Source organism: Muntiacus reevesi, chromosome 5, assembly GCF_963930625.1.
Source record: "Muntiacus reevesi chromosome 5, mMunRee1.1, whole genome shotgun sequence".
NCBI lineage: Eukaryota > Metazoa > Chordata > Mammalia > Artiodactyla > Cervidae > Muntiacus > Muntiacus reevesi.
This window is the reverse complement of record NC_089253.1, coordinates 33,115,775-33,143,486: the sequence shown is the minus strand read 5'-3', so window position 1 is coordinate 33,143,486 and position 27,712 is coordinate 33,115,775. Positions and strand designations below refer to the sequence as shown.

Here is a 27,712-nt window from a genome sequence, read left to right as displayed (position 1 = left end):
TGGCCAGTGCAGGACATTTTCATCAGCACAGAAAGGTTCATTGGATAATCCTTCTCTACAGGGTCTGGGGAACTTAGACATTGAGAGAAAAGAGCATTCGAGACAGACAGGTTGTTTGAGAAATGAAAACGAATGCAGGACATTAGGGGCGGAGGTTTAACAAGGACAAGTTTCGCTAAGCTGTGTGTAGGATATAAAAACAGAAAAATAGAAAGTACGACAGGAAGGAGGTCTGCCCCTGAATTGTTTAGCACTTGGAAAAGTGATGTAAGAGGTTTTGACTTGATTGCATTGTCAATAGGGAGTCATTAAAATTGCTAGCAGGGGGAAGTGACACGATCAGACGTGCGCACCAGGAATATTTAGACAACGGTGTTAAAATGAATTATAAAGAGGGCGGGGTAGCAATTAGGACGTGACAGTGAAAAGTCACTGGAGGGTAAGATGCCGCACTTTGGTGGCTGTGGTTGTGGGAATGAACACGAAGGAGGAGAATGACTTTATTGGACATGACATCTGTTTTGATGGAGAATCAAGACAGAAAGTCAGCACTGAAGCCAAGGTTTTATACAAGGATGGTGTATTGGTGAATGACAATGTGAATTAAAAGAGGAAGAAGAGGTTTTAGAGTGAAGAAGAGAAGTTCAGGGTGGGGCACATGAAGATACCTAGGGGGTACCTACCTTGGAGAGTTCAGGAAAGAATCAGAAATAAGAGGCTAGAACTAGGGAAGAAATTAAGAAATAGAAATGTAGATTTCAGTGACAATGATATTAACTCCAAGGAAGAAGTCATAATCACTAAAATTCATAAGGTAGGAGAAGAGAGAGGGATCTAAGGAGGATAGATCCTGACAGCAGAGATATTAGACTGAGATTCTGTAAGTCAAGATAACCTGGCAAATAAGCATGTGCCTTGCAAATGAACAAGTGAGTCAGTCTGGTCTGAGACGTATTTAAAAGGGAGGGAACCCAGAGGAGGTTACACATAGAGGTTAGGTGCTGGTTTCACTACAAATGAAGCAGAGCTCACATCACAGCTCTTCTCAGCTCCTGACTCTCAGATCTCTGAGCCTCAGTTTCCTCATTCAAAAAATTAGGAAAACGCATCCCCCTGCTTGGGCTAAGTGGGAAACAGAATTGGATCCTGTCTGTGAAGTGACTGTCATGCTTGGTACACAGACCTGACGGCCATGGTTTCTAATTATTCAAAGGCATATCTGTGACTGCTTTTCCCGTGATTGTTTTATTTTGTTTCTATTGTCCTTCAGTTTCTGAACCTATAAAGGGGAATGATGAATGAAGAGAATGATTAGAGAGAAAACAGTCAAAGGCTTTTTGCTACCTTGATGAGAAGCCAAAGCAGGAAAAAGTGCAGTGTCTGTTGCTCAGACACTGTATTTCAGGTAAAACTTGGTAATGAGGGGCTCAGAACTAGGCTTGCGGTTACAAGTCAGAGTCTTCAAATATGTGTCCACATGCTGTGCATAGGAAAATATTGCCATTGGAAATTCACAGATGACTCTCTTGCTAGGCTATGACTGACTAACCCTGTGGTCGTGAAGTCTGAAACCTTAGGTGGGATCCTGACCATAGGAGGGTCCTGGTGAACTTTCAACTATGATGAGAATTGATGAATATTTACCAATTTTCCCTTCTTCTAAAGTGCCACTGCTTCCCCTGCTGACAGCAATAGGAAAGATCTCTTCATATTTTCGTGAGCTAGTGACATCAGCTGAGATCACCATGCAAATTAACGAGAACATAACGGGCATTTTCATTTTCTTGAACATCTCCGTATTGGTGATCAGTCTGAGGGCAGACTTCATGATATTCTGTTTGTTCAGTTTCACTGCAAATAAGCAAATGGCAGCTCCAGACCCTGCCACTTCTCTTCCTGGCTCCTGCATGTGTCCCCAGACCACGTGCCAGGACTGGCAGCACCATCTTTGATCACAGAGTCTCTGCGCTCTGCTCCAAACCAGCTCACACACTTGGATGGACCCAAGTGAAGCCAGGGCTCCCACGTGGAACTGTTGCCCTTCTGGCAGACAGGCTCAGCTATCTCCCGCCCTGACTTGTGTTCATCCAGCATCAGACTCTGCCTTGGTCTTATTCCACTTGGGAAATCCTAGCTCTTCTTGCTCCTATAATATAAAGGTCATGAGTGTTACTGGTGGAACTGAACATATAGTCTCCAGACCCAGGCTAGCAGGAGGCTGGACCTGCAAATTTCACGGAGAGGAGGCTGGAATTCCATGAGCCACAAAAGAAGCAATTATGAAACCTGAAAAACTGTGTATGTGTTATCATTTTAGGTTCTAAGCAGAGCTGAACATAGTCCCATATTCCTCCTCACAACAGGGGAATTACAGACTTGATAAAATGAGAAATCTGTTTCTGTTTTTTTTTTTTTACCGTCTTGTACTGTGTTGTCAGCAACTACACATGATGTCAGGAAAGATGTGATAATGTAGAAGATTCAGTGGAGAGGACCACTGATTCTATTTCAGCTATAAGATGTGTCTAATTCCAACAGATGTCTGCATAACACAACGTGAGGGAAGAGACAGTAAGTGTGAGTCTGGGACAGACTCTGTGAGTCTGTGCAGAGGCTGTGAGTGTGAGTCTCATTCCGGCCCTGAGGTTGGGCTGGAGGCACCTGATGGGACACCCTCCTTGTGAATGACAACTCGTGAAGTGCCTCCGTCTGCTGGGGTCAGAGGGCCTGCTGCAGGCCCCGATTTCAGTCCTGATTCTTCTAAGTTGTAATTGCTTTCTTGGTGTACCCAACCCTGAAATTAGGAATCTGAGCATATATTCAACATTTGATGTGAGTTTTGGGGTTTACAAATAACAGGTGAAGCAGGAAAGAAAGAATGTCCTTCATATATATCTGTTAACACACACACACACAAAGGAATAAGGTTTAGGTGTGCCTGTGTATACCTGGAGGAAATCATTTACATTCACTTGTCTTCTTCACCTGGGATAAGAAGCAGGAAGGGAACATTCCAGGGACACAGAGGAGCAGAGTGCGGGCTGGGGAGGGAGTTTTTTTGATGCCTGGTCTTGTTCTTTCCCACATTCCCACTCTGCCTCTATAAAGAGCAAAGTGTGATTATAATTTAAAATACACGCCGAATAAATTAAATGGATTTCAGGTTGACTGCCCGCTTTTCTTTAGGCCCACAATTATGCATGTTAATTTAAATGACTATTTAAAGAATATTTGGGCAAAAGGGGAAAATAAAGGAGAAAAAGAGGTGAGTAACAGAGGAAGAGTTGGAAATAGGTAGGCCCTGGCAGAAAGTAGGCAGCCATGGGCAGGTGTGCCCCGCTCACTTGTTGGAGATGGTCCACCAGGTGCCCGACCCCCATCCACCACGACCAACCTCAGCCAGGGCCACTCCACCCCACAGTGGTCTCTTGAGGAGCCACCCTTTTCGGTACCACCTCAGAACTTCTGTATCTTTCTCACAAAAAGTGACATTTACCTGCCCTTCTACTTAGCTACGGAGAAGGCAATGGCACCCCACTCCAGTACTCTTGCCTGGAAGATCCCATGGACAGAGGAGCCTGGTGGGCTGTGGTCCATGGGGTTGCTAAGAGTTGGACATGACTGAGCAACTTCACTTTCACTTTTCACTTTCATGCCTTGGAGAAGGAAATGGCAACCCACTCCAGTGTTCTTGCCTAGAGTATCCCAGGGACGGGGGAGCCTGGTGGGTTGCCGTCTATGGGGTCGCACAGAGTCAGACATGACTGAAGCTACTTAGCAGCAGCAGCTACTTAGCTATGAGTTAGCAATCTGGCATGTGAACTCAACACTTAGTCTAGAATTAAAATTCCCTCATCGCAGCACTGTTCACAATAGCCAAGACATGGAAGCAACCTAAATGTCCATCAGCAGATGGATGGATAAAGATGTGCTACAGATATACAACAGAATATCGCTCAGTCATAAAAAGAATGAAATAATGCAATTTGCAGCAACAGGGATGGACCTAGAAATTCTCCATACTAAGTAAGACAGAGACAAGTATCATATATCTCTTATATGTGGAATCTTAAAAAAATGATACAAGTGAACTTATATACAGAGTGGAAATAGACCCACAGACATAGAAAACAAACTATGGTTACCAAAGGGGAAAGGAAGGAGTATTAACATATACATAGTACTGTCTATAAAATATATAATCAGTAAGGACCTATTTTACAGCACAGGCAACTATACACAATATTTTTAATAACCTATAAGGGAAATGGGCTTCCCTGGTGGCTCAGAGGTCAAAGCATCTGCCTGCAATGCGGGAGACCTGGGTTTGATCCCTGGGTCGGGAAGATCCCCTGGAGAAGGAAAAGGCAACCCACTCTAGTATTCTTGCCTGGAGTATCCCATGGAGGGAGGAACCTGGTAGGCTACAGTCCACGGGGTCGCAGAGTCAGACAGTCAGACAGTCAGTAGAGTGAGCTACTTCACTCCCATAAGGGAAATAATCTACAAGATATAAATATAACCTAAACATATATATGTATGTAAGATATATATATATGTACACACACACATATATATATGTACACATATATGTATAAACATACATAAACCACTTCACTGTACCCCTGAATCTAACACAACATTGTAAATCAAATCTACTTCAATAAAAACAAAACAAAACAAAAAAACAACTCCTGGCATTTGGGCAGCTTTGACACTGGCTAGCCAGTATAACTAGGACAAATCAACTCTGAATCTCGGGTTTTTTTCTTGGAATGTGGAGACTTCCTGTTTGGTCTCCAGAGGCTTCAGTGAAGGATAATCAAAAGAGATCATGTATGCAGAGGGCATTCACTGTGTGTATTTTGAGAGCTTTTACCTAAAGACAAGCCTAGTAGAGGGAACTGAGAGCATTTAGTAGCTCCATCATCTTTGGGAAAGTTTTTACTCTTTCTGAGCCGTGGTTTCCTTATCTGTGAGATGTGAGTATGGTGTGAATTCTGCAGGGAGGCTACGAGGATCAGCTGAGATCAGTTTACACCCATGTGCCCTGTGCAGGGACTGTCTGACACCCAGCGGAACATAGGACTGGACTGGGTAGAGATTCAGACTTTTCTCCCTGCTGAAGTAAACTTGGGTACCACCCAGTCTCACCTGAATTGACTCCAGGCTCAAAGCCCCAGAGTCTTTGCAGATATAGAAACTGCACAGACTTGTTAACACAATTCATCATTTCTAGCCCTTTGCCTAAAATTGGGTTTAGCAAAAGGAGTTTGATCCATGAAAGCAAGTGTCTGGCAGTCAACAGATTTTTGAACTAGCCAGGAGAGCAGACAGAGATACCAACATCCAAGGAGCAAAGATGCACCAGATTTTCCATCTATGGATCCCTGGCAGTGACAGAAACTGCAACAGGAGGATGTCCACACAGACAAGGATGCAGAAGAGTTTGTTACAGTCAGAAGGACACTTGGATTCTGGATCCTCTAAGGGGCCAGCATTCTCAGTACTTACACAGGGTAAAGAGGTAACATTTAGAACATATATCCCTCAAGGAATGAGCTACTGGTAGATTAATTATCATTTTCTTTGTCTCTCTTTCAGCCTCTCCATCTTTTATGGCTCCAGCATCCCACTCCTGCTCCTTCCCGCTCATTATTTTTTTGAGCTCTGTCCCCAATTTCTGTTCATCAGTAGCAGGAAAAAGAGGGAAAAAGAAAGGAGAGCCAGTAAATCCCCATGGATCTCGGTTAGAGAAATCACTTTAGATGTGGTTGCCAGTGGAGGGAGTGGCAGGTGCTGGAGAGACACTGATTGTGGAGTTACGTGGTCGAGGTTCAGACCTGCTCCGCCGCTGACTCACAGGGGACCCTGGCTGGTCCCTTAAACTTCATAAGCTGCAGTGATCTAATTTGCAAAACGGAGACAACAGTCGCTGCCCTGATGTCTCCCAGGGCTTGTTGTGAGGGTCAAATGAGGCAAAGATTGTGACCATATTGTAAAGGACTAAGTAAGCTCACAGAACTCATCTGATCCTTGTTAGAACACATCTCTTGGCTTGTCACATTGATGACCTCATCCCTCCAAGGACCTCTTTCCAATCACTGTCCACTCTGAGTCATCTGGACAGCCTGCCTATTCCCTGCCTGCCCCTATCTGCTTGAAGGGACTTCAGGATCACTGCCTTCTTTTGCCATTTCATCTGCTGTATCAGTCTGTCCTTTGTCCATTTTACAAGCATTTGCTGAAAGCCTAGAATGCCTCAGTGCGCACACCGGCTGTCTACCCGCTCAGTCTCTCAGGCATGTCTGACTCTTTGCAACACTACGTACTTCAGCCACCAGGCTCTGCTGTCCATGGGATTTTCCCAGCAAGAATATTGGAGTGGGTTGCTATTTCCTCCTCCAGGGGACCTTCCCGACCGAGGGATTGAACCTGCTTCTCCTGAGTCTCCTGCACGGGCAGGCAGATTCTTTATCATTGAGCCATCTGGGAAGTCCCGCTGTTCTCTAGTAGAAAGGGGTAATCTCACAAAGCATACCTACTCTCATGCTAGTAAATTCATGATGAATCTCAAACATACCCTTCTTGTCTTGCATTATACCTGTTTCTTAGTTCTGTAACTCCTGTGTAAGATCTGTGTTTTCTTTATTCCTATAGCTCACAACCCTAACACCTTCCTTTCCCAGTGGCTGAGGATCCTAACTGCACAGTTACTAGCAAGATCATCTAACATTTCCCCAGACTCAAAAAGGGAGGTGATATCATTTTAATTCTTCCTCTTTCAAGGCCTTGGGTTTTACCCTCTCAATTTCCCTTGGATGGTGTCTCCTGAAGGAACCTTCTCCATTCCTCCAGGGAGACCCACAGCCTGCTGTTCTCACAGCTTGAGTGATCAGCCTGACCTCCTGCTCATCTCCGTGCCCCTCAACTCCTCATCACAGGAGGAGCATCCCTCACCCCATCCCACACAGGGCTGCCGGATTGGTTTTCCCACACTGGCTAGTCTGAGCCCAGTGTTCTGAATTCCCTTAATGCCTGGGTACACAATCTCAGACTGAGCATCATACACCAAGTACACAGTCTAAACTACGCTGTCACACACCATCACATGGTGCCTTGAAGTTATCCTTCAAGGACCACCTTTCAGGTGGTCAAGATGTATCTCAGGGACCAGTGATACTCTTATAATGAATGCAGCTTCTTGCCTTAAAGAGAAGGACTTGGGAATCAATCCCATCCGATATGTGGAGAGGCCATCTTATAAAACAGGGACAGACAGACTTCGAGTTTAGTGATACAGCATCTCTCAGTTACTCCACTTTGCAGGAGGAAGGGAACAACAAAGCCCAGAGCCCACGGGATTGCCCTTTGGCTCATGGCACTTGTCTGCTAGACGTGATGAGATTCTAACACTCTCAAATGGACAGGAGATAAATAAACACCATATATACATGGACAAGTTGCAGCTCGGAAATTTCTCAGTTTTTCTCATTGCAAAATCAATACCCATCAGCAGTTGGAAATTAAAGGCAAGATTAGGCCTCAGTTTTATACATACCTTATTGTATTCCAAAAGCTTTCTACTCGGTCAGATAAATCTTCTTTAAGAGGATTAGGAAACTTTCATTATCTTTATCTAACCTGAACTAACACTAAGTCTGAAAAATTAATCTATAGGTTGGACGAAAGCCGACCGCTGCTGGGAAGGGAGAGACTCCTGGGCTTCCTTCTAATACAGTCATGGGGTCTCTACTTCCACCTGCTGGAAACTCAGTGGTCCCCAAATGAAGACAAGTCAGCCATTGTCCATCAGGACGGAGGAGGAGGCAGCTCCCTAGGTACCTTCATTTAGCCTCTCCATGAATGTGAAACCCAGTCTGCTAAGACTTCTGAGAGGAGGCATTTCCCTTCGTCCTCTGCCCTTCTGATTTCTGAGTTGAATGTCACAGGGGCTACAGAAGTCGCTTGGCTTGAATTATAGAGACTTGAGAAAGGGCCCCCTGGGATGAAGGACTCTATTGCTCGGCTCCCTGCTTCTTCCCAGACTCTTTCTGACCCAGAGCTCTGGGGCCCATGGGGAGACCCCACTGGCTTCCACATCCAGCCCCAGGAACGACTTCCAAGCTTCTTATGCAGTATTATCGCTGCAGCTCTGAGCCATGCGCCCTTTACAGCCTGTGTTGACTTTGACATGCCTGCACAATCTGTCTTCTTTCCTGAAAAGCGAGAGTCTTGTTCTGTTTGAGACTGTTGCCATACAGTGCCTGACAGTTCTTTTTTCTTTCAGCGCCGAGTTTCCTGAATTTGAAGATAACTTTGCTGTCAAGGCCATGGAGGTGCCACGGAGGCATCACTTCCTAGACTGAGAATTTCAGCTGCTCTGGAACCAAGCCCAGGTGGCAGGCGGGTGGTGAGAGTTCACGCTTCCTTGTTTTCTGCAGATATCCCCACTCATCTCAGATGACTGATCCTGGGGAGGGCCTCACCAGAGGAGAAGCATCAGACATGGCACTTGCCTTTATCTCCAGATGGCAGGCTGTCTTGTACCTCCCAAGACATGATCCTCCCAAGCCATCCCGCTGGTGGGATATGGATGGAGAAGAGACACAACAGGGAGCATAGGTGTCCTTGTGTGGCATCAGATGTGGGAGTGTGGGGGCGTGTGGATCAGAGAAGGGCTTGGAGGCTGAATGGAGGCAAAGCTTCAAGTGCTACATCAGTCCCAGGGCCTGCTGGGAGCAGGGTCTGCAGCAGACAGAGCCCCAGCCAAGCTCAGGTCACTACCAAGGCCTGTGGAGTCAGAGCCCGGATGGCCCACTAGCAAAGCTGCTGCTGTTGCTAAGTCGCTTCAGTCGTGTCCGACTCTGTGCAATCCCATAAACGGCAGCCCACCAGGCTGCCCCCTCCCTGGGATTCTCCAGGCAAGAACACTGGAGTGGGCTGCCATTTCCTTCTCTAATGCATGAAAAGTGAAAAGTGAAAGTGAAGTCGCTCAATCGTGTCTGACTCTTGACAACCCCATGGACTGCAGCCTACCAGGCTCCTCCATCCATGCGATTTTCCAGGCAAGAGTACTGGAGTGGGGTGCCATTGCCTTCTCTGCTGCTAGCAGAGATCCCCAGCCAAAGGAAAAGAATGGTCCCCTTGAAATTTTATACATGTCTGAAGCATGAAAAGACTACTCGGTATTCAAACTCCCCATGAAGCCAACCAAAATGAGCAAAATTATATATTTTAGAAAGGCAGGGATGAGGGAATACATACTAGCTAAGCAAGAATGCCACACACAAATCACAACCTGAAAAAAATCCATTAAGCTGATGGAATCTGATTAAAGGCACTTACTGATGCTAAGTTACACATGTTCTTCCTTCTGAGCTCAATGCATGGTTCCAAGACGCTGGAGTAGGAGACACTGAGAAGACCCCACCCATTGGTGGAGGAAGACTGTGTCACTGGGGGCTGAGGGCTGGTCTGCTCAGTACCTCTTTGGCACCATGAATAGATACCTGATAGAAATTGCTTTGCACAGTCACGGGGGTGTTAGCAGGGGATAGCTCATCATAAGGTCATCTGTAGGGCTGCCTTATGATGCTTCCCCAAAGCTTATGGTTGCTCTCCATGTGAGTTTTTAATTTTTAATACTTAATAGTTGATATCTGAGATTCTGATATTTTTTAACCCCATTTTTCTCCCACAAAGTAAAATCCAAATGGAGAACTCTGAAGTACTATGCATGGGTTATATTAATTCTGATTTTTTAAGGAGAACAGGAGACGAAGTTAGGGAGCCCCCTTTTAATTATATAAATTTACTTCCAACGTAGACCTAGAGACATTTTGACTAATATCCCTCTTGACCTCAGCTCCACTGTGGGGCTAAAAGGGTGTACACAGACACAACAATGCCAAACAACACTGAGAATCCCTTTCCAGATCACATGTAGCCACCAGCTATGCAAGAACAGCCATACATCATATGATTTTACATCAATACTATTAACCTTTTATCATGAACTAAGCCTCTAAAAAATAACAGGCACAGAGCGTAGTACAATCAATTTCCTAAAGTATCTTGCCCTAACTCCAGAGTGCTAAGTAACATACGATATATTATATTTCTATATCTTGTCCAAACCTCAGAAAGCTCAACCAACTCAACAATACCAAACAACCTATTAATGAGAACAGAAGGACCAGAGATAAACCTGAGAAGCTCTGTGAAGATCCTCAGCACTTAGTCAAGACACCCACAAGTGGAAGGACACACTCAGTCTCTGGATTCTGCAGAGGAATGGCTTTTTGTGTCTTCCTACAGGAGGTGGAAGCACAGGCTGAGATCATGTGCCCTCTGCATCGCTCACGGGAACGCCAGCACCCCGTCCAATCAACTCACCTTGCACGATGAGGTGGACGCGGGAGGTCTTGGGGTGGTTGTCCGTCTGCACAGAGCAGGTATAGGGGCCCTCGTCGTACACGTCCACGTTCTGGATCATGATGCTGTACTGGGTCGGCGTGTTCACCAGGATGATCACACGAGGGTCTATGGACCACTTGTCATTCCCAGCATAGAGGATGGTGCTGCGGTTCAGCCAGGCCACCCGGGTGACCCGATCATCTATGGTACACCTGTGAGCGAGGGTGGGGAGGGGAGGGGGCAAGAAAGGGGAAAGGGAAAGAGTGGGGAGAGGAGAGGGGAGGGAGAAGAGGGAGAGAGTGTTAAGAGATTCTATTATAAATGCAGCTGTTGTTGTTCCAGGAGTAAATGAAATAACATAACCCAGTGTTAAAAGAGATCAATTATTGATAAAACTTCTTAAATAGAGGGCAACAGTGGCCTGAATCATCCTGAAGCCCTGATGCTACAAAATCATTTCTATTTGATTTTGAAACATATTATGTGAATATCTTTGCTGTATATTTGCTTTCTATCTTATTTTTCCCCTTAGGCTTATATGAAAATTAGTTTACATTTCTCGAGCGCATTTACCACCTTGTGGGAAAAGTGGCCCAGGGCCAGAGGGGAGAGAAAGTGCATCAGTATTTCAAACAGATCACAGCTAATCTATATGGCAAATGCTTCACTTGTTGTTAAGTCAAAAATGAGACATATTCACCTCCATACCCACCCCCATTCACTGGCATTGCCTGTACCCGAAGCTGCCCCAAGCCCTGCAAGTACAATTTATAACACGGATCTTGAAATTCGCTGTAGAAAGCCAACAGTCTGGAGGTAGAAGTAAGGCTATCTCTTCAGATTTCAGGAGAGGGGAGGAGAAAGTGGCCAAGCAGAGTTCCTCCTCCTTCCCACACGCCCCTGCCTACCCCTGAGAACAATACACTTGACTTCAGCTGGTCGTCACCAGGGTCACCAAGGTAAGAAGCTGATCTCTACCTCACACATGCTCACCTACTCTTCCCAACAGTTGGAGGCTGTGACTATTTGTGGGAATGTAAACTAGTATAAATTATATGGAGAACTGAGTTACCATGTGATCTTGCAATCCCCCTCCTGGACACATATCTGGAGAAAATCATAATTTGAAAAGATACATGAACCCCTACATTCATAGAAGCACTATTTACAATAGCCGAGACATGAAAGCAATGTAAGTGTCCGTAAAGATATGGTATATATAAAATAGAATGCTACTCAGCCGGGCTTCTCTGGTGGCTCAGTGGTAAAGAATCCACCTGTCAATGAAGGAGACACAGGAGATGTGGGTTAGATCCCTGGGTCAGAAAGTTCCCCTGGAGGAGGAACCCCAGTATTCTTGCTGGGATAATCTCATGGACTGAGGAGCCTGATGGGCTACAGTCCACGGGGTCATAAGAGTTGGACACAATTTAGTGACTTAGTGACTGAACCACCACCACCGTCATCACCACTATTAAGCAACAAAATGAAGTATTGCCATTTGCAGCAACATGGATGGGCCTAGAGATTATCATACTAAATGAAATAAGTCAGAGAATGATAAATACCATGTGATATCACTTACATGTGGAATTTTTAAAAATTATACAAATGATCTTATTTACAAAACAGAAACAGACTCTCAGACACATAAAACAAATTTAAGATTACCAAAGGCCAAGAGGGGGGATAAATCAGGAGTTTGTTATTAATGTACACACACTACTATATATAAAACAGGTAAACAACAAGGGCCTACTGTATAGTACAGTGAACTCCACTCAGTATTTTGTAAGAACCTATAAGGGAAGAGAATCTAAAAAAGAATTTATATATGTGTGTATATATATATATGAGAAGAATATATGTGAATATAAGTGAGAGAATATGTAAGTGAGAATATATAAGAATATAAGTGAGGATATATATACATGGAACAACAGACTAGTTCCAAATAGGAAAAGGAGTAGGTCAAGGCTATATATTGTCACCTTGCTTAATTAACTTATATGCAGAGTGCATCATGAGAAACGCTGGGCTGGAAGAAGCACAAGCTGGAATCAAGATTGCCGGGAGAAATATCAATAACCTCAGATATGCAGATGACACCACCCTTATGGCAGAAAGTGAGGAGGAACTAAAGAGCCTCTTGATGAAAGTGAAAGAGGAGAGTGAAAAAGTTGGCGTAAAGCTCAACATTCAGAAAACTAAGATCATGGCATCTGGTCCCATCACTTCATGGCAAATAGATGGGGAAACAGTGGAAACAGTGGCTGACTTTATTGTTTTGGGCTCCAAAATCACTGCAGATGGTGACTGCAGCCATGAAATTAAAAGACGCTTACTCCTTGAAAGGAAAGTTATGACCAATCTAGACAGCATATTAAAAAGCAGAGACATTACTTTGCCAACAAAGGTCTGTCTAGTCAAGGTTATGGTTTTTTCAGTAGTCATGTATGGATATGAGAGTTGGACTGTGAGGAAAGCTGAGCACCGAAGAATTGGTGATTTTGAATTGAACTGTGGTGTTGGAGAAGATTCTTGAGAGCCCCTTGGAACTGCAAGGAGATCCAACCAGTCATTTCTAAAGGAAATCAGTCCTGAATATTCATTGGAAGGACTGATGCTGAAGCTGAAACTCCAATACTTTGGCCACCTGATGTGAAGAGCTGACTCATTTGAAAAGATCCTGATGTTGGGAAAGATTGAGGGCAGAAGGAGAAGGGGACGACAGAGGATGAGATGGTTGGATGGCATCACTGACTCAATGGACATGAGTTTGGGCAGGCTCCAGGAGTTGGTGTTGGACAGGGAGGCCTGGCGTGCTGCAGCTCATGGGGTCACAAAGAGTCAGACACGACTGAGCGAATGAACTGAACTGAATATATACATATGTATATATATGTGTGTGTGTTCTATAAAACACCTTGTCACTTTACTGTACACCTAAAACTAAAACAACATTGTAAGTCAACTATACATCAATAAAAAATAAATTAATTTAAAAAAAAAGAAAGAAAAACTGAAGTCACATTGTCTCCTCGGCATCCTTGGGATTCTAGCTTCCCCTTCTGTGCATTTTTGTTCTACAGTAACTGTCATTTCCCTTGTGAAGACTCAATCCCTAATTGGCGCTCTCTGCTCTTCACTTTCAAAGGCATGTCTTGGTGGGAAAAAAAAAATCTAACAAACTCTTTCATTTACTCTCAGTTGCAAATAAGAATTAATGTGCCAACCCTTAATAACAGCTGTATTTTCATGAAGGTCAAACCCCTGTTGGAATGATTCCTGAAGGTTAAATTCCAACTGTACAGCTTCAGGAATTGGCCAACCTGGAAGCAGACAGTAAATCCAGGCAAAGTGAAGGGTATGGTATCCCAGACCCTGGGACCACATACACAGGAGAGAGTGCAGATGACAGACTTGATTTTATTTTGGTCAATTATGTAATCCTTTGCCCATTTTTAAGCTGACATAATATGTTTAAAGTTTAAGTAATAGTTGCAAAAGATGCATTTTTGGTCTATGGAGAATATTCACATTTTAAAATTAAAATGTCATAATGTTCCTTTCTATATATCTCTATACAAATTTAAATACCATAGTGATTTGATACTCATGATTGTTTGCTTTCAAAATTCATGAACAAGCTCTTTTCTAACAGTCATAAAATGTGCATTGCTCGTTTTTTAAACTTGAACTTGTGTATCTATTATACATATTCTCTGCAGGATTTTATTTGCAGCATTTTATCCTGATAAAGTATTTTATGCTTGAAAATCATTTATTGATCAGCTATCATATTTATTTGCAACAATATATATAAAATGTAGAGATTGAAATTTAATTTTTTTTCACATTCTGTGACTGTAAAGTTCCGAATAATACTAGTTTCTTTTAGAATGAGTTATTGTTATAAGGCTAATATTGATAAAATGATATAAATATTCTGTACATGTTGTTAAGTAATAATTAAACATAAGAAGTACACTTTTACTGGAAATATAGCTTTTAATGGGATGGAGAAGGCTTTTCTGGTTATTATATCATCAATAAATATCATTATACTAGAGTGAGAGCTCAGGGTCAATTCTATTCCTATTTTGCTTTGAAAGAAACCAAGTTCACATAAGCAAGAAGATGGAAATGAAAATATTGTATAGCAGTGTCATTCAGTTCTTTGTACCTCTTCCAAAATATATGCCCAAAACCACATACTAAAATAGCTTCAAAAATTATTTTAATGATCTCACAGCTGACAATTCAATTAATTCCTCCTTCAATTTCTTTTAAAGCAATGAATTGGAAAATACCTGACTTGCAAAGGGCTTTGTAACCCAATATTAAATTCATTCAATTTCTCAATATCTGGACAGTATATTGCTAGTATTTTACTAGGCTTTATGAAATGGCTATTAAAGATGTATTATTTTGTTACTTGGAAGCACTTTGGTTAACCCAATATGCTGAGAAAGGTGGGGAAAATTGAAATGCTGTTTATTTTAATGTGCCAAATCACATGCCCTCTGTCAGAAAGCAGCTCTATGTCTCTAGATTCTAATTCTAAGACGAAGAAGGTAGCAGTTTTGCCATGAAATCATTACTGATGAAAAAAAAGACAAAACTGCCATTTCCTTCTGGACTTGTCTTCTTTATGTTGCGGGGACTCTCCTTTGAGAATGATGCTCCACTTGATGACAGATTGGTAAGAGTGGCGGAGGTGACAATGGAAGTTAAGGAACATTCTCTCCTGGACAAAAAATTAAGTGGGAGCAGTCAGAAAGGAGAGTCAAAACTACAATCCAAACACAGGCACTTTCTCGGGCAGATCCATTGTAGGACATCTCAGATCTTGAAAATGCACTGCTTTAGATATACTTCCTTGTATAAGAACTACAACTGCAGGTAGGGGCGTGAGTGGCATCAGTTCGTATCGCCGCAGGGTCTGGTAGGAGCTGACTCTGAGACAAGTCAGTTCAATCAACCCTCCAGGCAGCACACACTCTCAGAGCCTGCACACAGCCCATGGAAAGCCTCATATACCCCTCGGGTAGATGACCCCCGCGTGGCAGAGAGTTCTGTACTTCCATGCTGTGGTTGTCTCCTTAATCTAAAAAAAAAAAAAAAAAAAAAAGCGCGTGTGGTTTAAGAACCCAAATAATGAGGTCAGCCAACATTTTCTTCAAATTTATGGTACTTCATTAATTTTCTCTTAAGAGATAAAGCAGTCCTGGAGAACTGGAAGAACATTTGGAAGTGAGTTTTTCACAACCATAAAGCACCTCTAGCTATGTATGAAAAGAGGAGTGGAAAGTAGAATCAGAAAAAGTAAAGAAACGCCTAAAAGACAGTGATGGAAAGGGGTCTTGCTTGCAAAGCATTACATCCAACTCTGCTGAATAGGCAACATGGGATTAAGGTACCCTGGAAGAGGTAATGGCAACCCACTCCAGTATTCTTGCCTGGAGAAGTCCATGGACAGAGGAGCCTGGTGGGCTACAGTCCATGGGGTTGCAAAGAGTCAGACACAACTGACAGACTCACACACATTAAGTCACCTGGTTTGGTTTTGGGTCAGAGGTGGGAATTACCTTTAGGGGAAGCCCATGACTTAAGACAGTGGTTTTCAAACTTTGTTTTGCATTAAAGTTACCTAGAGAGTTTTTTTTTTTTTAATTTTTAATTTGGTTTGAAATTTTAAATTTATTTATTATTATTTTTTACTGGGGTACAGTTGTTTTACAATGCTGTGTTGGTTTCTGCTATATAGCAAAGTGAATTTTAAGACACAGATTGCTAAATCCAACTCCCAAGAGCTTCCTTGCAGTGGGTTGGAGGTGGGCTGAGAATTTGTCTTCCTAACCAGTTCCCAGATGAGGTCAGAGCTTCTGATCTGGGAACCCCCCTGTGAGAACCACTGCATTAAAGAAGGGGTTCCCTAATGGCTCCGTAGGTAAAGAACCTGCCTGCAATGCAGGAGACACAGGTGACTCAGGTTTGATCCCTGGACCAGGAAGAGGGGCTCTTGGAGGAGGAAATGGTAACCCACTCCAATATTTTCTCCTGAAAAATTCCATGGGCAGAGGAACTTGGAAGGCTACATACAGTCCATGGGGTTCCAAAGAGTTGGACACAAATGAAGAGGCTTAGCATGCCTTAAAGAAACCAGACAGAAGACAGATAACCAGCTCATCCTGAAAAGTGAAACTGGCCAGCTTCCATATGGTCATTATTTTGTTCTTACTTTTATATTTCGCCTCTGAAGATACAAAACCAAAAACGGCCATGATTCACACAACGGTATTTCAGGAGTGTCTAAGGTGTGTCAGGAGACACTGTAGGAGCTGAAATGCCAGAAGGAGGCAGACAAAGGTCACACCCTTGATCCTACAACAAAAACACCCAAGAAAATAGGTATCTTAGCTTCAGAGAATGACAAGCAGTGAAAATAAAAGCAGGACAAGGAACGGAGGGTGCCAGGGGGGTGGGGAGCATCCTTGAGAGAGACGAAGCGGTCAGGGAAACCCTCGGCGCCTGTTTGCTAGACATTGATGCTTTTATCATCTTAAATCCGAATGCAATACGACGCTTTTCTGAAAATCAAGTCTACATTAAAAATAAATGTCACATGCACAGATTAAAAATAAATCTCACTTATACCCACAGATAGCTGTGGAACATTTAGATAATCTGGATAGCTGGAGAACGAGTCTTGGAAACCAGCCTAACAAATGGTGTCTCTCCTTTACAGATAACTTTATAGATTCTGCATTCAGAGAATTGACAATTGGCATTTTGAGAAACTGAAGTTAACTAGAAAATGCCTTTTTATTTCCAGCCTAGTTATTGGGATAATACCTAAATTATGTTGCGTGCTTGTCTGCCTTCAGGAGTAGACAGTGGCAAATAGAGTTTAATCTCTAATATAGACATATCATTCTAAATTTCCTCCTCTTTGTAATGCAATGTTTTTCACCATAGAATTTGTAGCACTAGATTTCATTATATACGTACTTATTTGCTAGGCTGTAAATACCACCTGGTAAGAACTATCTCAGTGGTCTTCACTTTGTATCATCACACCTCCCACAGCCCACTGGGAAGCTAGAAGGTGATCCACACATATTTATAATGATTAAAAGATGTAAGGTAATGTTTTTCAAGCTGACATAAAAAAGAACCCACATTGGATTATAGCTAATGATATTGTATTACATCCTTGAGAGTAGATCTTAAATGCTTTCACCACAAAAAAGAAATGCAAATTATGTGATGGGATGGAGGTGACAGCTTATTCTACAAAGGTAATCATCTTGAAATAATTAAATGCACCAAATCAACATCCTTGCACCTGAAACTTACACAGTGTTATATGTCAATTAGGCTTCTGTTGTGGCTCGGTGGTAAAGAATCTGCCTGTCAATACAGAACACATGAGTTTGACCCTGGGTCAGGAAGATTCCCTGGAGAAGGAAATGGCAATCCACTCCAGTATGCTTGCCTGGGAAATCCCATGGATAGAGGAGCCTGGTGGGCTACAGCTGATGGGGTCACGGAGAGTCGGACATGACTTAGCGACTAAACAACAAAACAATATGTCAATTATATCTCAATAAAGCTAGAGAAAGAAAAGGATCCATATAAGGTGAAGTAGATGTCCTTGGAAATACTTTTATGTGTGGCTTTTATGGCTCTCTATGAGCCATTCACACACACACACACACACACACACGCACGCACACACACAAGATCCACAGGTCCTCTACTTGTATTTTTTAACTCACTGCTTTTAATTTTTACAATACTCCAGACAAATATCACATATGCATGTTGTGGATGTGGTCTGATCACAGTTAGATTTCAGTGTTTGGACTTGCATCTGTTGGTACAGGGGCATCGGTGAGCATTTCCATTGTCTAGGGCTATATAGAAGCATATAAGGTGGACTCCTGGTGTCAGCAAGGTGTCCCTGCCAAGAAGAGTGACTCAAAACCAGGGTGATGAGGAGTCCCCAAAGTTGGAGTGAATCTATGTAGAGAAGAACTTGGTCATCAAGGTTCATGGGCTGAAGTCAAGAGATATCCTTACAGACATCGGCACCACATTCACAGGCAACAAGGAAATTAATTTTAATAAGGCATCATCAGCTCCACTGATGCTGAAAACTTTAAATTATTTATGTACATGTATGATTTATAATTTTAATTTTTCCTTTTCTTTTCTTTTGGCCAGGCTACATGGCATGTGGGATTTTAACTCCCCGATCAGGGATCGGACCTGAAACCCCTGCATTGGAAGTGCACGGTCTTAACCACTGGACCACCAGAGAAGCCCCCTGATCTATAACTTTAGATCTCTGAGTCATAGAAGGGTATAGGGCTAAGACATTTATATCTAGTTTTGTGATTTTATGTACATAAGATTTTTTAAATAATATTACCACTGGGAATCCCTGGTCACCTTGTCTCTGCCTACCACTGTCCCTTGCTAAAGAATGACCTTTCAGAAAGCCGTCAAGAAATGCTGAAAAAGGTAAAAGGATTGAATGTTAAAACCTAAAATATATTGCTTTGAATTTCATTTTTAAATTTACTCATGATATCATTTTTTGGGGTTTTGCTTTGTCAATTGCCTCTTTTTTTTAAATTGAGAGTTAATTGGATTTCATTTAAAAATCTTACATGGATCAAAATATATTAATAATGCTATCAAAAATGGGAAGAAGGTGATCTTGTTTTAGAGAATTCAAGGGTCAATAATAATAAATGAATGTTTTAAAGGAAGGGAGAGGGGAAGAAAAAATATAGTATTTCTGGGAGGACCCTGAGGAGTCGGGTGGAGAGGGAGGTGGGAGGGGGGATTGGGATGGGGAATACGTGTAACTCTATGGCTGATTCATGTCAATGTATGACAAAACCCACTGAAATGTTGTGAAGTGATTGGCCTCCAACTAATAAAATAATATTTAAAAAATAAAATAAAAAAAAATAACCCCCCCCCCCCCAAAATAAATAAACTAGTTTCAAGGTATGCTTAATTGCACAAAACTTTCTCTTGGGAAGCTTTAACTACTCAGTTGCTTCCTAAGTTACAAATCCAGTCAAGTCGAGAACATCAACAAGAATCCTAAGTTACATAAGGGGAAACTTCAAAAAATTCAGAGAGAGTTATAACTCTGCTAGAGCTAATATTTGCTACTAGGGTCTGCTAGGGCCTGACAGGGAATATATATGAGAGCTTCCACAGAAGCATGGGACAAGGTCAGAGTTGCTTAAAGAGGGACTTCAAGAGTGCAAGACAATGACTTTGAAGGTTGCCAGACACACGACATCCTCGTTGGAGGATGGTGCTCTGCTCACAGCAGCTGGAGTTTGGAGTCACATTAATACATAGAAAGGGTGTGTATGTCTTATGTGTGCAAGTGTGTACATGTGTAGGTGGGGGAGGGATGTTATGCAGAGAAAAGTAGGAAACATATGCGAAGGCATGCAAGGATGAGTGTCCTGGAGGAAATGGAGTCTTCGAAACAAAACCAAGGAAGGAATGGGCTCTCCTGAACACGATGTCACCTGAAGCAGTAAATCAGCCACAGGATAATGGTGTGCAGGGTTTTGGGCTGTGACCGATGATGGATGAGTCCATCAAGACAGTGCTCTCTGTGTCCTGAAGCGGCAAGCGAACTTCCCGTCCCCACAAGCTCTGCCGGAAGGCCGGGGGGAAAGGAGGGCAGAGTCTCTAGTGCAGGAAGGAAAATGAAAAGAGTGATTGCATTGAAAGGTGGCTTCACAAAGGGAAATCACTCACAACCACAGAAGAGGGGCTATGGGCAGGGCTGTGGGAGGAGGGAGACAGGAGGAGGACTCCTATTGCAGTAAGGAAGGTGCAGCCCTGAGGGCTGACCACAGCTGTGAAGGGAGGACTGTCAGGAGAAAGCTCTGTTCCAGGTGATGGGTGGCTGAGCTGGTCTCTTTCCAGATTTCAAGTCACTGTGTGTGCCCAGGTGTGCTGGGACAATACCTGTCCTAGTTTCCCGAGGAGGCAGAGGCAAGGATTAAATAAAACTAACAACCAAAGCCATCACAGGTTCCTGCCCTCAAGATTCTTACACTCTTAGGAGAATGATAAAAGAGAAGAGCACTAAGAAGACCGCCGATCCCACTCATGGAGATGACCAAAGATCTAGATTCACCTGTGTGTTGAACACATTTATTCAGCACCTACTAATTGTCAGACACCCCAGTAGTGGCATCTCAAGAGGTTGAGCAGGGTCCCTGCCTCTACCCTTTATGTACTTCTGGATTTGTGGGATTAATGTGCAATCAACAACCTTCAGAATCCCTGAATCCACTCAAACTGAGCCAAGGAGACCACTAGAATGGTCATCATAGGCAATGACATGGGAACTCTTACTCCAGAGATATGTGAGTAGACAGGCCTTTTGAGGACATGACAATCTAAGGTAGAAAACTGAAACCAATTATCAGGCACAGGTGCTGGCTACAGAGAGCATTTTAGAGAGAGGACAAGGCAGGTATGCAGGATCTGGGATAGAAGTTGACTCAGGGAAGGAATAGAATTGAACCCAGAGGGGCTTGAGCAAGGCAAATGGGGAAAAGGGTAGATTCCATGAGGCTGGGAGGTGAATAGATACAACATGACAAGTCTGTGTTTTAGACTGGGTGTAATGGAGCATCCCTGAGTAGGTTCAGGTAGACACATGCCATGGTGTAAATTATGCTTGCAAGAATATACTGGACTCCCTTTGCAGACTGGATGGTAGGCAGTAGGACCACCAAGGAGTCAAGTGCACCCTTGTAGACAAGAGATAACAACCCCATGACAAGAGGGTCTGAAACTTAAGGGAGGGGTGGGGGAGGAGAGTGAATGAAGGAGTGAGGCGTGAATGGGAGTGAAGGGCTGATGGCAATATCTGTAGATGACACTTTCACAGATATTTTCAGCAAAGGTAAAAAGAGAAATAGAGCCATAAAAGTCACTGGGATCTCCAGAGTGTTGTTTGTTTAAGATTGGAAACACTGGGAATCCATTTTGTAAATATTTACTGAATACTTACTGGGTGCTAGGGCTTTTCAAATGTTTAAATGCCCACCAAATACCTGTGCACGCTGTTGATTCACTAGGTCTGGGTGAGAACCAAACACCTGTGTCTCTAACAAGCTCTGTGATCATGCTGATGTGGGAGGGCTGGACCACACTTTGAGATGCCTGATGCTAAGAACCTGAGATGCCACTTTGAAGAAGACAAGGGCCAGCCTTCTTACATTAGGATAGGTACACATTATGATACTTAGTATTAAGGGTATACTGATGATGCAGGAGAAACTGAATGACTCACAAAGAAACTTTTCGGCAAAGGGAAAGAGAGTGGAATCTAAAGCATGGGACGGAAGGGTGCTTCATTTTGTATCAGAAGAGAAGGAAAGAATAATAGCAACACAAATGGGTTTGTGGCTCTGGCCATGAGAAAACAAGGAGCTCCTGAGTGATCGTTTTTATCTTCTCCCAAGTAGAGGGCAGAGTTATCAATTGATGGTAAATAGGAGAGTAGGAGGGAGGAAGGTTGTTGCTGTTGCTCAGTCGCTCAGTTGTGTCCGACTCTTTGAGACCCCTTGGACGTCAGCATGCCAGGTTTTCCTGTCCTTCACCATCTCCCGGAGCTTCTTCAAATTCATGTCCATTGAATCAATAATGCCATACAACCATCTTGTCCTCTGTCGTCCCCTTCTCCTCCTGCCTTCAATCTTTCCTAGCATCAAGGTCTTTTCCAATGAGCTGGCTCTTCACATCAGATGGCCAAAGGATTGGAGATCCATCTTCATCATCAGTCCTCCCAATGAATATTCAGGGGAGGAAGGTAGATGCAAGAAAAAGTGAAATAGCTTTTGCAGAAAAAGAGAGCAAGATTGCTAGGGATCTGTGCTAGGATTCACAGGCCATGCTGAGGCCTGTGCATGGCTAAGAATTTATAGCAACACTGCTCTGCCAGCTTTGAGGATATTCTCCAACCAAGAATATCTGCTCAGCTGCTAAGCTGCAGTCACAGAAAGCATGGATGGCTGGGTTCGTCCTGCATTGGAGAGTGCCAGATGGGCAAGGGGGAGGAAGCCAAGCATGAAAGGAACTGGAAAGTAATTGAGAGAAAGGAGACAAGAAGACAGGGGCCCTGATGGATAGAGAGAACCTGGTGGGTTCTATGCACTGGAAACTTGAACGAGGTCCTTGAGCAAATGAGCTGGCATGAAAGAGGCTGGCTGTGATAGAAAGTAGGAATATGTGCTGACCACACAGTAGTGGCCCTCGTCCACAAGGGATGAAACCCATTCAGATTCAGATGGGCCATCTAGACAGATCTTGAGGATCTTGAGAAGGATGGTGGGAGTCAAGCATTCTTTTTGAACTTTGTTGACGTAGCTGAGTTGGGCCTTAAAGAGACAGTACATCATGGAGCTGAGGAGAGGGCCTCAGCTCAGACAGACAAGGGCTCCATTACTGCCCAACAGATGGCTTTAGGACAGGAACCTGGTTTATTCCCTTGGAGCCTCCCCTCGCCATCTGTGAAGTAGCAGGAACACATCTACCTCCTGGGGCCATCATGAGGCTGAATTAAGTAACACATAAGCCAGAGTCAAACCTGTACCTAAACACAGTGCACATTGTTTAAACAGAAGCTGCTTTATTACTATTGTCAGAGAGCTTGTTGCTGCATTTGGAAAAACATAATTCAACTGCTGTTATGTGGGAGTGTGTGTTAGTTTAATCAAGAGATCCTGGATCCATTGGCTTATCATTTCCCAAGGAGTTTTGAAGGCTTCTCTTTTTGTATTTTCTCATATATAAAGAATGGAGTTTCATGGAGGGTGGTCTGCACCCAGTTTCAAAACAGGTTATTTTGCTCACAAACAGATAAGATAGAAGGTGAGATCTACATTTTTACCAAAATACCTGGCAGCTTGATGAAGGGCTTTCCCAGTCCACTTATAAACTCTCTCACTTTTAAGATTTTCTTTATTTCCAAAAATACCTTCCTGTTGAGAAGAGGTCTGCACTCGACTTGTGCGGAGTTCTGCAGTGGGATTTCACTTCCCTCTAAGGTTTATTTTCTCAGCTAAAGCCACTGAGATAACTTTAACTTTGTATTTGTATCAGGCTTCATTCACAGCGTGTTGACACAGTGGTTGATGGGCTGGTTTCTAGATTGATGACTGGTGGTTGGGAAAATGCTGTATTTTTAACAATACATAATTGAGAGATCCATCAATACGGCTGTGCACACCTGAAGGAGAGTCCTCACGGGCCCGCAGGCCCTGGCAGCTCACGCTGTGGTGTCCTTGTCTTGGGCAGCCTCTCTGTACAAACAGGACAACCCTCATCCTAGAACAAGGCACCAAAACATTCCATCTCTCAAGCAAACTGAGGCACTGCTGGAATCAAACGCCAATCATGTAAGTGCTAAACAGAAAGGGGATGGTAGGGACAGGACCATAGTTGAAGGGAGTCCTTCAGGTCAGAGCTTCAGGGCTGTGTGTTCAATTCCTTTAAGAGTCGTTTACCACACATGAGCTGTGGGACAGCAAGGAAATTAACAGTTATTCCAAAGATCTCATTCCCAATGCAAGGAGACCCTGTGAGCTGGTGAAACAGCGGTAAGGGTGCATCTCAGAGCAAATGAAGGACAAGCACAGGATTTAACCAAGGGTCTCCCCACAGATCAATGCCCTGGCTAGTCATTGGTGTATGGTCACCTCATATTTGCAATCACAGGTGGTTTTGGAAAGCCACCTTCAACCCACATTCTTCCTTTGCAAGTCGGTACTCTGCGATGACCCAGATGGGATGGGGAGGAGAAGTTGTGGGAGGGAGAAGCAAGACAGAGGGGATATATATATACAAACAGCTGATCCACTTTGTTGTACAGAAGAAACTAATGCAGCATTGGAAAGCAATTATATTCCAACATTTTTTTTTTTTTAATTTAAAGGTAGCGTTATAGCATAAGGCCAAGTCATTTTAGAAGCAGTGAGCCCTTCAGTAAAGAAGAAAAGCATCCTTCAAAGATAAGAATTAAAAAAGCCCCTCCTCTTCCATCATTCAGCCCCACATCTCTTGCCCCTGTGGTTCAGGCCACTGGTGCAGAACTCCAGGTGGGGCTGTTAAAAGGAGGCATGGGTTTGCTCTCAGCCCTGACTCCCTGTCTCAGATGATAGCTGCCTCAGCAACTGTCCAGTGACTGGTTGAGGATGCCTGAAGAAGCCACCAGAACAGGTCACCTTATTTATTCATCCCAGGCTCCCATTCCACTGTCCCTTCCACTATATCCTGAACAACTTTGAAACCCAGCCTCCCGATTTGCTCATTAGAGCCGGTAAAGAAGTGCACAAGATGAAATTAAAATGTTTCCCAAGCACACACCATTTTCATTCCATTCAATAGATTATCCTGACATATTTACTCATGGCCACGTCTGTCTCAGTATCATCCATGGAAAAGTATAAATTAAAATTTTAAATTAAAAGCAGGGAGTCTGGGGAGCTTGATATCTTTTTGAAGAATGGAGCGAGTCAGCCACAGGCTGCCAGCATGAGTGTCGTGGGACCAAAGACTCCGGCAGTGCAGAAATTACAGCTCATGGATTTCCCTGCACACACCTTCCCACATATAATGCGAGGGATCATGGGATCCCGGAGTCAGGCAGAGCCTCAGCGGTCATTCTTCTCTCTGCAGAGTTGGGCAAAAACAAAACCACCCCCTTCTGGGGTCACGTGAAACTTATCAGCACTGATTTACTTATGAAACAAAAAATACACTGAACATTGATTAGCTTTTATCCTATCGCTAGGATTTCTGTGTAATATACTGGTTAAGAGAGTCAATGTTTTAATAAGAGATACATGAGTTCCAGTCACAGGTCTGTCATTTACTGATCCTTTGTGAGCACCAGATTTTCTCATTTATAAAAGGGAAATGATATTTTAAAAATCATTGGTGGTGATAAATACTAAACAAATAATCCTTTTAATACTAGTATCATCACAATCTGAGAGCACAGTCAATAGTTAGTACATTATTTACTTATAAATTATTTTATTTATTATTTATCATATATAATAATAATCCTGCATAAGATTGGGGCTTCTCTGTTGGCTCAGTGGTAAAGAACTTGTCTGCCAACACAGGAGGCTTGGGTTTAATCCTTGCTCTGGGAAGATTCCCTGAAGAAGGAAATAGATACCCACTCCAGTATTCTTGCCTGGAAAACCTCATGGATGGAGGAGCCTGGTGGGCTACAGTCCATGGCATCCCAAAGGGTCAGATACAACTTAGCAACTAAATAACAATAACAACATACATATTTCCATAATTATTCAAAACCAGAGAATAATGATAACCGAAACATTACAACAATGTCGACCTTCCTTTCAAGCTCATTTTTCAGTGCACACATAGACCAGTTATAAAGTTTGGAAAATTAAGTAGAGGATCCACCTCTTGAGCCCCAGTCTATAGAACATGCTGCTTGCAGTTTGAACTAGAGTTTGTGTGTGTTCTTGTGAGCTTGGCTTCATGGGAGACTCTGAGGCCTATAAACTGACTTGATTCTTCCTGTCGCCCTAAACAGACTACATATCTGAATCGAACCTTATCAGTGTTTTAAAAATAAAGCTCTCATTAAGCAGACAGATGGGCAGGGACAGCTGGAGGAGAAGCGATGGGAACTGATGCTTTTGCAGGGAGGCTCCTCGGATCCCGCCAGCACTGCTTCTGCAGGATGTCAACCTGACTTGTTTAAAAATATATGTTATCCATTTTTAATAAGCCAATCATCTTTTCCAGAATAGTAACTTATTTTATATAGATTATGCGAACTATTGCCGCTTAAAAAATAAAATAGAAAGCAGCAAAATTCTGTCCATGGACCACAAAAGGCCCAAAGGGGGAGATTCCCTGGGGGCAAGAAAGTCACAGGGTTAGTTTTGCAAATGTTTCCAGTTCAGGCCCAGGGGCTGCTACCTTTAATTTAAGTCACTGGTGGCTGGTCTGAGTGGACCAAGGCTTTCTCTGCTCCTGGACTCTCGATCGCCCACTGGGGACCAAGGAACAAGGACTGCCTGGACACAGCCTGAATTTCTCTAGCCCTGCCCATCTCATCGCGCGTGAGTAAGAGAAGAAATATGACGGTATAGTCACTATTCCCATCGTGAGGCCAAGCATCTGTGGCTCTGATCAGAGGAGATCTTCTCATGGAACTCTTTACTGAGAAGGTTTGAGAAGACACACCACAAAAACCCAATTATTCATCAAACATGGAGAGGCTGGGTTTCCCTATCATGTATTTTACTTTTAAAAAGTTTAAAAAAAAATTATTGGAGTGTAATTGATTTACAATGTTGTATTAGCCTTAGGTGTACAGCAAAGTGAATTATACACAGATATATATATATAGATATAGACATATATAATCTACATATATAGATTATATATATATAGAATCTTTTTTTAAAGATTCTTTTCTCGTATTGACCATTACAGAATATTGAATCATGCATTATAAATAAATAAATGAGCAGAGTAAGAGAGGGAGAGATAAAGAGGGAAGGGGGAGTCTATGAGGCAGAGAGAGGGAAAGAGGTGGAAGAAGGAAGGGAGGGAAAAAAAAGAAGATGAAAAAAAGAGAGAGAATCAACCTTTAGCTTGAATGAAAAATATAAAATTCATACTTTTCAGTGGATGGATGCATCTTTTTAATTATGTTTTTTTGTAGGTGAATATTGAAAATAATTATGCACTTCCTGAACACAGACTGACTACCAATTCCTGTTATCCTTTGACAATTCTTTTGTAACACTTCATCACCTGGTACCCAATAGACCTGCTGCCAGCGCTGTTAGTGCTTCATACTGTCCTGACATCCATCGGTCTGGCCTCCCCATCTCCTTCTCCCACGCACACCTCAAATGGCACAAGTTCTGGTCAGGCCACATGTCCAGAGAGAAAAGGCCCCCTCCACTCAGATTAACTGTGGGAGAGCAAGCTGAGTCTGGATAAGTTAAGCCCTGGGGAATTCCAGCAGAGTGGAGAATTACTCCTGTCTCAGTTCATTATAATGAATAATAAAGAGACACTTACATGTGCTTTTGGGTAAATTATTCATCTTGTGCACTGAAGAATCAGGCCAGTAATACGTAAGGGAGACAGCTGGTGCGTCTGGGTTCCTATAAATACTCAAACTCCAGCATTTCCAAAGGCCCATCCCCTCCCCTCAAGAAAGACTGAA

General features: G+C 43.1%; 1 protein-coding gene across 4 annotated transcripts in view; it reads right to left on the bottom strand.

The window, feature by feature from the left end:
- Window positions 1-27,712, bottom strand: part of OPCML (opioid binding protein/cell adhesion molecule like) — a 495,948-nt gene that overhangs the window by 212,913 nt on the left and 255,323 nt on the right. For all 4 annotated transcript variants that reach the window (XM_065936478.1, XM_065936480.1, XM_065936481.1 and 1 more), the window contains exon 2: window positions 10,399-10,631. In XM_065936478.1, coding sequence (XP_065792550.1) covers window positions 10,399-10,631 — 233 coding nt within the window. The remainder of the gene's footprint in view (window positions 1-10,398; window positions 10,632-27,712) is intronic.